General features: G+C 47.4%; 1 protein-coding gene across 1 annotated transcript; it reads left to right on the top strand.

Annotated features, from left to right (window-relative positions):
• Nucleotides 1–7747: 7747 nt before the first annotated feature.
• LOC125552995 (probable glycerol-3-phosphate acyltransferase 3) lies at nt 7748–11648 on the top strand. The gene is made up of 2 exons (XM_048716715.1): nt 7748–8576; nt 10534–11648. Exons 1-2 carry the CDS (start codon nt 7788–7790, stop codon nt 11416–11418), a joined length of 1674 nt encoding a protein of 557 aa, XP_048572672.1. The 5' UTR covers nt 7748–7787; the 3' UTR covers nt 11419–11648.
• The last annotated feature ends 467 nt before the right edge of the window (nt 11649–12115 follow it).

Here is a 12115-nt window from a genome sequence, read left to right as displayed (position 1 = left end):
TATGCATGCCAACTCAACCCGACAGGTGGGCCCAACTTCTTAGTTTCACCATTTTCACGAGCAAATCAGACAATAAGGGCATCTCCAACAGGTTGTATGTTAGTCTTGTTGATAAAATGTCCATGTCATCAACCAACAAGCTATTATAAAACTACTTCAATGGGTTGTATGTAAGCTATTCAATAGATGGTGAGAAAATAAATGTGATTGCTCTCTATTTCACCTTGGAGGTTGTGCGAAGGTTGTTGGTTAATCTATATACAACTTTGCTCTCTCTTCACATTTAATACATGCCACATCATCACTATGTCCTAGGTGGCAAATTTATCAACACTTATCTTACAAGTGTTGGAGATGCCCCAAGTGCTCTTCGTTTCTCATTAGGCTCAAAGTGGTGGTTGTTCGTGAGTTATCCGAAAAGTGGTAGCAAGTTATTACCCTAGCCCCCAACGTAATGGTTTTGAGTAAATACCTCTTAAAACAAGACTTCTTCCTATAGTTCCAAATAGCACAAATCACCGTATCATTCCTACTGCTGCTAAACCTCTATATTTTCCAAGGAAATTCATATTTAACCCCAAAGCTTGACTTACTACTCCACATACATACCTGGCCAGTGAACAATGTGTAAACAAGTGATCCACCATCTCCTCTATCACAAAATATCGCTGATTACAAAATCAGCAATACTTATTTTGGGACAGAGGGGGTATTTCTAAACATTAAACACAAAAAGACTTTGATCTTTAAAGGTACTGGTATGAACATATTTTCCTAAATGGACAATTTACTATCAAAGCTTTTAGCATCAAATACATATATAGAAAATATCATCGAACAGTAATCAACATACAAGAGCCTTTTGTTTTCACTTGCGTGTTGTGTACGTGGTCTACCCACCACGCAACAGTGCTAAGCTGGCTAGCTAGCGCTGCCTGCACTAAATTCGGTGTAGGTTGTTGGTTAATCTATATACAACTTTGCTCTCTCTTCACATTTAATACATGCCACATCATCACTATGTCCTAGGTGGCAAATTTATCAACACTTATCTTACAAGTGTTGGAGATGCCCCAAGTGCTCTTCGTTTCTCATTAGGCTCAAAGTGGTGGTTGTTCGTGAGTTATCCGAAAAGTGGTAGCAAGTTATTACCCTAGCCCCCAACGTAATGGTTTTGAGTAAATACCTCTTAAAACAAGACTTCTTCCTATAGTTCCAAATAGCACAAATCACCGTATCATTCCTACTGCTGCTAAACCTCTATATTTTCCAAGGAAATTCATATTTAACCCCAAAGCTTGACTTACTACTCCACATACATACCTGGCCAGTGAACAATGTGTAAACAAGTGATCCACCATCTCCTCTATCACAAAATATCGCTGATTACAAAATCAGCAATACTTATTTTGGGACAAAGGGGGTATTTCTAAACATTAAACACAAAAAGACTTTGATCTTTAAAGGTACTGGTATGAACATATTTTCCTAAATGGACAATTTACTATCAAAGCTTTTAGCATCAAATACATATATAGAAAATATCATCGAACAGTAATCAACATACAAGAGCCTTTTGTTTTCACTTGCGTGTTGTGTACGTGGTCTACCCACCACGCAACAGTGCTAAGCTGGCTAGCTAGCGCTGCCTGCACTAAATTTGGTGTAGGTTTCAACTATTCATATTGATTTACTCTGTAACAAAATGTAAGGCGTTTTTCGTCTCAAACGTAGGTGGAGTGGACGAGAAATTTTCCTCTCAAACGTAGCGCGAATAAGTTCTTAGAGAAACTTACGAATCAAACAACCCAATATTACTTAACCAAACAAGTTGGCCAATTTCAACACCAAAGCGGTTATCTGGCCATGGTTGACAGTTGCGAGGCCACGAGGGACGGAATTTACACGGTATTAAAAGTTATAAGGGTGACGAAAGCTACACCGCAGTAAGTTACATGATGAAAAACACACTTATATCTAGTTTGAATGGGCCGATTGATGTGCTAGCTTCAATTATAAGCAACATGATACTGTGCTGTACCACACGCTGGCGACCGTTCGACAATGTAAGCTCTAGATGTAGCACTGTTCCTTGATCTGGACACGTGTGGTACGTGATCGATCGCGTACAAAGCGTGTATGAGTTATCCGGTGAGCAGGAGTTTGCCACAAAGCCATCACATCGTCGGCCACGTGTTATTGGTGATTTGCTGCTGGGCCGGCCCTAGCCTTTACGTACGTACTGTGTGTGTGCCTCCAAATCAGGGTACACGTACTGTGTGTGTGCTCGTTTCAGCTCACCTAAGGTCTACTGTAGCATGTACTCAAATATTGACATACGTGCCTGACACTTTCGTAGCTAAGATGAACCCCCGTTTGGTGAGGGTGGTAGGGCACACAATAGTACATTATGGTCCATACAAGTACAAGCCCTTCTGGTCGCATAGTAATGTTTTGGGGAAAAAATCACCATCCACAACGGTACATATTTTAAGACTACTCACAGTGGGAGTAATATAGATAGTAACATCACACATATCTACATAAAATAGATGATATGGCAAGCAATAAATGAAGAAAGAGAGGCATATGGTAACATAGCTAGTTATTATTAGTATGAGTAACATCACACATATCAAGGCAAGATGAGTCTATAGCCTAATAAATAAAATGTTGCATGTTATCACACATATGTTACTTTCCACTATAGAGGTAGTAACATAGAGTAGTAACATTACTACTTTATATTACTACCCACCGTGGCTAGTCTAAGGCTGGTCATAGTGGGGAGTAACCTAGACTAGTGTCATGTATATGACACTAGCCTAAGCTACTACCTTCATAATGCAAAGTAATATAATAGTAGTATCTTAGATAGCTTTATTTATTAGCTTGTAGACTCATCTTGTCTTGAAAAACGCTATGTTACAGTAACATATTATGTTACCACCTCTCATTAATTACTTGCCACATAAGCAATAATTTTTTAAAGTGCGCTATGTTACTAACTAAGTTACTCCCACTATGACTAGCCTAAGTGAATTGTGGGTGGAATGGAAGGTGGTTTTGAGTGCACATGGCTCGAAAAGAAAAGGAACAACCGTGTGCAATGATATCAACAAAACACGGCCATGACAGCGGATGCAAGCCACGGCTGAGACCATCCTCGCACATGGCCGACCATTTGCTTGATGACCGCTCGACTGTGTGGGATGATCATTCTTGTACTCCACAAATGATGATTCCCATCAATTTTAAGATCCTAGTGCTCGGAGTTATAGTATGTAGGTACGTGCACTAAATATAGTTAAACATAGGGGTTGGCAAGATGTAAGTCGACTGAAAATTCAATCTGAGTCAATCAATTCGTCTCAGCCTTCGGATGCAAAACGTGTGGATCAAATTGCTTCTTCAACACCCCACCTTCTTCTCCCCTCCCCCCCCCCCCCCCCCCCCCCCCCCCCCCCCCCCCCAACCGAACGTACCATTAGCCGAACCGCCGGCCTCCACTGCCTGCGGCCGGCGGCGCTTCCGCGCAGCCTCGCCGCCCTACCCTTCCCTAAACCTTCTCGCACCGCCATGCTGCCGCCCCCCGACGGCCATCCCTCTAACCCCAGCGACCACCCAAAAATCATCGGCGAAGCAGCACCCCGTCCGCCACCCTAATGATAGATGGTGGGGTTGCTTCTCCAGCACCCGCACCCGTTATCCTAACGATAGATAGTGAGGTGCTTCTTCCCCGGCGTCGGCGGCCTCGGCATCTCCTTCTTCCTCTTCGTCAACGCTCTTCCTTCTCGCAACAAAATTGACTGACCCAAATTCCGTTTTTAGGCGACTAACATGCATCTAAACTATTAAACACATTGAGATTTCTATGGATTTATCGGAGTATGTTCTTGGAGCTTAGCGCCCCTCGCTCTCTGCTCCGGTCATCGTGTTCACGTCACATAGCACACGTGCCAAGTATTGTACCACTTTTGTATTTCTTTTAATTATACGAGTAAAAAGACATGCAAGCTTTGTGTATTCGTGGAAAAAAAAACATCAAGACCATGTGCACCTTTCTTTATAATCGCAAAAATAAATGGCAAATAACATACCCCAAGCTCTGGCCAATAGTATCAAGCGCGATTGCACGCTGGAATTGCCCGGATTAAATGTTACTACCGACAAAGTAAACTTTGGCGAATCAACTTGTGGTTGAGATGGTTAGGTGCGCAGTGGTATCCCCAACCCATCAGGGTTCAAATCCTGGTGCTCGCATTATTTCTGGATTTATTTCAGGATTTTCGGCGATGTGTTTTCAGTGGGTAGGGCGTGCGTGTATGCGTTCATAGGGGTGAATGTATGCACGTATATATGTGCATTTGTGTTTGTACTGATGCTCAAAAAAAAGACAAAGTAAACTTTGGAACTCTACCCAAAATAACTCAAGCGTGCCAAAGTTGCATGGTTACCAAGCTGCCAGCTACTCCAACGGCAATTCGCAAAAAAATTTGAAGCAGCTACACAAGAACCATTACAACCTTTCAACAACTGCTTTCTAAGGGCATCTCCAACGGCAATCCACAAAAAACCTCCCGCGTCCGTCCGCGGACAAGGGAATCAGTCCGCGAACATGAACGCGAGAGGCAATCATCCAGCACTAGCCGTATACATTTTTACAACAACTCAAATCAGTCGAACAAAATTCATGCAAATAAATGCGGATTTCATATAAAGATGGCCTGATTTAACATAAACATGTCGTATTCTATATAAAAGCGGTCCTAGGCGGGATCATTGCCGGCGTCCAGTCCCCGTCTCCGACCATGAACCAAGAGAACGGAAGCTTTGCCTTTTCCAGCTCCGCCTCCATGACCTTCGCCTTCGGAGCCCCGGAAACTGAAGTTGTCCGCCTCCACGTCGCCGCCAAGCGACTAATCGGTCGAAGATGCTAAGCCCACCAAGCTTGGCGTCGACAGTAGGGGAGGAGCGGTGGCCTTCCTGGGACACGAGCGATGGCGACCTATCGTGCACTACTCTTCCTCACTGTCGGCGGCGCCCGTGGACGTGCCAGCTTCTTCATGGTCATGGCACCGGGGCACGGCCTCCTCGTCGTCGGTGTCGCCGAACAATGCCTCGCATGCATCGTCCTCGCGCTCCTTGCCGGCAGCTGCTACCTCTGCCACCCATTGTCGGTACAACCAGCGGGTGAGGCGGATCCCGCGAGCGAAGCGGTGGGACTCGAGCAGTGCCTCCTGCTCCGCCAGGTCCGCGGCCGACGCGACCGCCCTGCCGGCGGCGACCTACTCCTCCACATGCAGATGCTCCTGGAGGAGGTTGTGGTTGTAGTTGGCGTCAGCCCGCGCCTCCCGAAACCACTCCCCACGCTCCTCCCGCACCATGTCCATATAATGGGCATGGGCCTCGCCGATGGTCAGGGTGTGATGCACCGGCGAGAGTGGAGCGGAGGAGAAGGGTGACGAAGAGGAAGTGGAGGGTGGCGTTGGCTCGTCGGAGGAGGCGTCCTCTATTTGCATGTCCTCTGGTTGGCTGCCGGCCTGCCAGTCGGCAGCAATGGCGGCCATGGCCTTCTTCCACCCAGGTGTCAGCCCACCCCAGAGAGTTTTGGCCGCAGAGGGATCCATGGCGAGGAGTGGTGTGGAGAGGGATGAGTGTGGCTATGGTCAGGGCAGCGGTTTATATAGCACTGGTGGGCAGCAGACGGATGGACGGGTGGCGCCAGAGGAGACGCCTCGGCAACAACCTTCCATTAATGCAGGCAGTAGACGGACGGATGGGCAGTCATCGTGTCGTTTGAACGTGTGATACTCTCCTGCACCGGAAAGCGGCGCGGACGGCGCTCACTCTCTCGGCCAGCGCACCGCTTCAATGTCGGCGCTAGTGAGCGATCGCGTCTGCTCTGGATGGGCATGAATGTGGGCGTTGATGCTTTGAAGCAGCGCTGATTGAAAATGCGCGGGAGAGGTGAGGGGTTTTTGGTGGGTCGGGACGGTCAAAACGGGCTTGGGGTCGACTCGGACTTCCGCAAACATCCCCCGCTTTTTGTCTCCGATTTGCGGGATAAATCACGTCCGGACCGATACAGGGCCGCGTTGGATGGCTTTCGCGGTCTGGACAGCCCGATCCGAATGGTTGCAGGAGGTTTACGGTTCGGCATTGGAGATGCCCTAAGAGCATGGTTATAGCATAGCCAACAGACGACTATATGAATTTGCCACGTCACCTAGCTATAGCCAATCTTATTGCCCACTCATACAACAATTAGTCGTACTAGGATACTACATTATTAATATATGGCCTATATGTTTCTCTCACAAAAGGTGTTAGAGCTCGTGCTATAGCCGACTGTAAGTTTGTAGCCTGCTTCTTTTCTCTCACCTCTTCTATCTCATCCAACTAAGCAAAAAAATATTATAGCCTTACAGCCTGCCTACATCACCTTATTGTACTTGCTAAAGAAAAATGCCCTTCTTGCGTGCATCCAACCTGACTAGCACGCTAGCTAGCGACTCCTTCTATTCAATAATATAAGAGCCTTTTTGACACTATGCTAGTCAAATTATGGGACAAAGGGAGTAGAATTTTACAGATGGTAATTTTATTACGCGTTTGCCTTTTGTCGGACATCTGATTAGGAAATTTATGAGAGTGAGAAGAAGGGGATGCGACAAAGACGGGGGGAGGGGTGACGGGAGCAGGACCTAGCAGTCAGACGGGGCATCATCGATGGAGAACAGGCGGGGGGAGGGGGTCGCCGATGTTGTTTGATAGAAGGTTGACCTGGAAAGGAGGCTTGGCGGCGAAGCATCATTGCCAGCTGTCGGGGGATGGGTGGGAGGAGGAGGCTAGATGAAGAGGGTGTTTGTTTCCAGGGACTTATTGGTTTAGGGACTTAAAAAAGTCCCTATAAGTCCCATCTAAACCAAACAAGGACTTATAGGGACTTAAAGTAGGCATTTGGGACTTATAAAATAAGACTCTCAAGGAGGGACTTATAGAGACTTATAGTTGTAATATGATCTTATAGAGACTTATAAGTCCCAGGAACCAAACAGGTAGGGACTTTTTAGAAACTTGGGACTTATAAGTTGAGACTAAAAAAAATCCTAGGACTTATGAACCAAACAGGGCCGAAGAAGGAGGTTGCGGTCTGTTGGGTGGAGATTAGACAGTGGAGGAAAAAGTGACTGGTGTAAGAAAATAAGAAATGGATGACCAAGAAATAGTCGGCCCCATTTTATTACCAGGCTTTAAGAAAGTCAACAGCGTGTACAAAAGCAATCGAAGATTAAAATCCAATGATACATGACACAACAACAAACTTGTACTCCTTGGCCTCATTTGAAGGCTTTTCATAGGATAAACATAGGAATGAAGATTCGAGAGGAAAGTTTTCTATAGATGCATTTGGTTTGTAGGAAATGAGTACATGAATTTCTTAGGATTTCTATTCATTTCTTATGTTTTTAAGAAAACTACACCATCCACCCCAAACTCATATTTTGCATAAGTTTCTTAGGATAACAAGTGTCACCCTATCATATGTCTATATGGACCTTAGGTACTTCTAATTTCGATGTTTTTGCTTCCTTCAAACCGAATGAGCCTCTGGTGACAAGATTAAACACCAACGCGTATTTATTAACCCCGCTAGTGCACTAGCTACACGCCAGCACACGTATACGTACCTTTCTCCTATCTATATAAACACATGGAGCGTCTTCTGCTTTTCGCTACACCTGCCTCAACATTTGTGGTAGCACTCGCCGCCGGCCGCCGCCATGTCCAAAGCATTCACCAAGTCCCTCCTCTTGTACAACAAGATCCTCATCCGGCGGCTCAAGTCTCTCATCACCCGTGCGCCACCCGCGCCGGCGTCGGCCACCGAGAGGCTGCCACCCTCACACAAGCACGAGTCGTCGACGGCGCCGCTGGACGCGCTCCCGGCGCCAGGGACGACGGACGATGACAACGATAATGGTGGCCGTGCTGGCGGCGGCACCATCGTGTGCGAGGTGGAAGGCGGCCTGCTGATGTCCTCCTCCACCTTCCCCTACTTCATGCTCGTGGCCCTCGAGGCCGGCGGGCTTCTCCGCGGCCTCCTCCTGCTCCTGCTCTACCCTCTCCTCCGCCTCCTCACGGACGAGCTCGCCATGAAGGCCATGGTGATGGTGACCTTCGCGGGGCTCCGGAAGGACGCGTTTGGCCGGCTGGGCATGGCCGTCATGCCCAAGCTGTTCCTGCAGGACGTGAGCGCCGAGGTGTTCCACGCGGCCACGTCTGCTCCAGTGACGGCAGGGGGCGCGCGGCGGCGAAGGCGCTGCGTCTGCGTGAGCAGCATGCCGAGGGCGATGGTGGAGCCGTTCTTGAAGGAGTACCTCGCCGTCGACGCCGTCGTCGCGCCGGAGCTGAGGGAGCTCGGAGGGTACTACCTGGGTCTCGTGGAGGATGAAGGCGAGGTGGCGAGGAGGATGGACGTGGAGGAGGTCATTGGGGCCAAGGGCGGCGCCGTCGTCGGCATTGGTGGACAGGGGTGCTCGTTTCAGCACATCTTCCAAAAGTACTGCAAGGTTAGCCACCAATGGTTTTTTTTACTACTCCATGCATGCTGTATTAATGTTCTTGAAAATAAGCGAGAGGGCGCTGATATGCATGCTATTAATGTTCTTGAAAATAAGCGAGATAAGTTTAAAGAAAAAAATTAAGGGATGAGCGTGTTTGTTCAAGATATTGATGGAAAAAAGATACCAAAAAGAAAGAAACTGTTACTGAAATGCAAGCGTATTCTACTTTTTTTGGTGAGAACAAGCGTATCTACTTAGACAAGATAGCCTGGGTTAGTTTAGGCATATTATTAATTTTGCTAATTTTTGATTGCCTGGAATTTTTATGTCTTAGTCACCCAAAATTCTAGTAGTACTACTACTACATCACTAAGCCTTGCTAAAAATGGAGTCTCCAAAGTGTGCAATTCTAGCAAAATGTTCTTGCGGTTTTCCACTATAATTTGTATAGTACTCCTTTTGTTTGTTTTTACTTCGCATATAAGTTTGACCAAATATATATACGAAATTATCAACATCTACAATACTAGAAATATACAATATGAAAGTTTGATGCATCTAGTGATATCGATTTTATATTATGAATGTTGATATCTTTTTCCTATAATTTTAGTCAAGCTTTACTACGTTTGACTTAAGACAGATCTTTTATCCGGACTAAAAGAAAACGGAGGGAGTACCTGGTGTGGTGGGAATAAATGGAGATGGTTGGGCGTTATATGGTTCTATTGCTTAGAGAAGTGACTGAGATTCCTTTTTAAAACAAAGCATGTAGCTTAAGAATATGCAACCCCTTCACACCGCTGCATGTTACTCTTGATGTTACGTACTATTATTAGCAAGCAATATGTTTCTCTGCCAGGTTCAATTTGTCAAATCTGTATGTATATATAGCTCCTGCATGGACGCCGGCACATATATACTAGATTTTTCCTGATTGAGATGTGCATCCTCCTAGCCAATTCGAGTGGTTGAGCTGGCTGGCGCGGTGCGTACGTGTCCGGTGTCGGCCGTGAACTGCATTGCATGGATCATACGTCAACTCAACTCGTTCGACTGAATGCACATGCACATGCACGCCTCGATCAGTGATTGCAAGCCACCATGCGTGCATGCACCTACTGTGTTTGCACAGTATCCTACTACCTTTTTTTACTCCTAGTTAGCTAGGCTTGGATATATATATATATGGAAAGAGCCGTGCATGATCGTGCCAAAATAAGTTGTCCAACACGTCAGCTTTCAAGAGAAAAGTAGTCCTATGTTACTATCTTGAGCAGTGCTCGATAGGTAGAGATACTGTCCAGTCCAACACCTTCCCGAAAATGAGGGAGATGGTTCTAGACTTCTATTTACACCAACACCTAGCCCTTTTCATTCAATTCATGATGTGCATCTTATTTTAGTAATTTACGCGAAGATATGATCAAACATACATACAGTGTAAAAGAAGAAAATATTCGGCTTTTCTAGCTAGGGACAGTGTAAATTATTAGATGTTCCCATTATTATCTTCGTGTGCTAGTTTAATTTTGATCATACTTTTCCAAAATGTTTGCAAGTTTTAACACCACGCACACCTATGAATTTGTTGAGAAAATGCATGCACCAACAGAACACATACATAAACCTAAAAATTCAGATGCTCCTATTCACTCTTGCATGCATGTATATTTCCTTCATCGATAAATTAATCATCATCGATGTTGCTATCCCCAGCAGTACTCGAAAGCTAGAGCTACTGCTTCAACGCCATTCTGAAAAAGACAGCTAGTAGAAGTACTAGTTTGCAACTACTTTTAAGTTAACATCCTGGCCGTTAACTCGAGCATATCTTCAATATTTCCTATCGACTATCGTGTAGTACGTATACATGTAGCGTAGCATAATCGTTCTTTGACTTTTGTTGGTGAGCTGTCGCTAACAATTTATTGCGTTGCCCTGCGTGCGTGCATGCATGCAGGAGGTGTACGTGCCAACGGAGTCGACGCGGCGGCGGCGCGAGGCGCTGCACCCGCGGCGGTACCCGAAGCCCCTGGTTTTCCACGACGGCCGCACCGCTTTCCGGCCGACGCCCGCCGCCACGCTCGCCATGTTCATGTGGCTCCCGCTCGGTGCGCCGCTCGCCGTGCTCCGCACCGCCGTCTTCCTCCTGCTCCCTTTCTCCCTCTCGGTGCCGCTCCTCGCCAGCCTCGGCATGCACAACCGCATGATCGCGTCCTCGTCGCCCTCTGCCGGGGACAAGAGCAAGAGCAACCTCTTCGCGTGCAACCACCGGTCGCTGCTGGACCCGCTGTGCGTGTCCGCGGCTGCCGGCCGGCGCGACCTCTCCGCAGCCACCTACAGCATCAGCCGCCTGTCGGAGATGCTCGCGCCGATCCCCACGTTCCGCCTCACCCGCGACCGCGCCGCCGACCGCGCGGCCATGCAGGCACAGCTCGCCCGCCGCGGGCTGGTGGTGTGCCCGGAGGGGACGACGTGCAGGGAGCCGTTCCTGCTGCGGTTCAGCCCGCTGTTCGCGGAGCTTGCCGCCGGCGGCGTGGACGTGGTGCCCGTGGCGCTGCACCTGGCGGTGGACATGTTCCACGGCACGACGGCGCGGGGCAGGAAGATGCTGGACCCTCTGTACCTGCTGATGAACCCCGTGCCGTCCTACCTCGTGCAGTTCCTCGACCCCGTCGAGTGCGGCGGCCAGGAGGCGCGCGCGGTGGCGAACGAGGTGCAGCGCCGGGTTGCGGAGGCGCTCGGGTACGAGCGCACCGGGCTGACAAGGAGGGACAAGTACCTCATCCTCGCCGGCAACGAAGGGGTCGTCGGCGCCGCCCAGGACGGCGGCACGAAGAATTAGCTGCAGCTGATGCCAGCGCAGTCTATTATTGACGACTAGTGGTGCAATCCAGTACTATACAAAAGCTAGCTTGTTGTCGCTGCTGATGGTGTACAGCGCATCTGCGTCTCTTGTGTTCGTCAGGGATTATGTGTGCTGTCCGGGGTGCTTTGTGAAATACGGAGTATCACGCTAATACAGTGTGCGATTTATTTATTTGTGCAATCATAATATACAGAGGTTTTGCTTGATTTGTTGTTTTGGATTGAATAGTGAGTTTTAGTTTACGGTTTTGCTAAGTCTCAGTCGACTAAGATTCGTTATGCCTTAGTCGATGATATATTCCTTTGATCTTACATGAACATTCGTACAATTTTTTTCAGTCTTTTTACTTCTTAAATACTATGTGGCTTGACTGAGACCTAGCCGATGGATCTGGCCCATCTCGTGATTAGCCAGACAATCAGCAACCCTACCCTGTTCTTGAAATTTGCATGCATCTTTGAAAGAGAAAACAAAGGGTGTGGCTAGGTCTCAGCCAAGTGATATACAGTATATAAGAGGAAAAAAAGAAAAAGTTTGTACGAATCTCCATGCAAGATCAAAGGAATATTGTATCGATTGAGACATAACGAAGTCTTAGCAAAGCTGGAAAACAAAATATCGAATCTTATCGTGTAAAACCCCGCATCACTCAGCTCAAAATTGCACTCCCTCC

Source organism: Triticum urartu, chromosome 4, assembly GCF_003073215.2.
Source record: "Triticum urartu cultivar G1812 chromosome 4, Tu2.1, whole genome shotgun sequence".
NCBI lineage: Eukaryota > Viridiplantae > Streptophyta > Magnoliopsida > Poales > Poaceae > Triticum > Triticum urartu.
The sequence above is the reverse complement of the archived record's forward strand: the minus strand, read 5'-3'. Positions and strand labels throughout refer to the sequence as shown.

Excerpts from the sequence above, each read along its gene's own strand:
- LOC125552995 (XM_048716715.1), top strand. The coding sequence starts at position 7,788 with ATGTCCAAAGCATTCACCAAGTCCCTCCTCTTGTACAACAAGATCCTC. Across the intron at positions 8,577-10,533 it reads TCTTCCAAAAGTACTGCAAG|GAGGTGTACGTGCCAACGGA; the intron begins GTTAGCCACCAA and ends GCATGCATGCAG.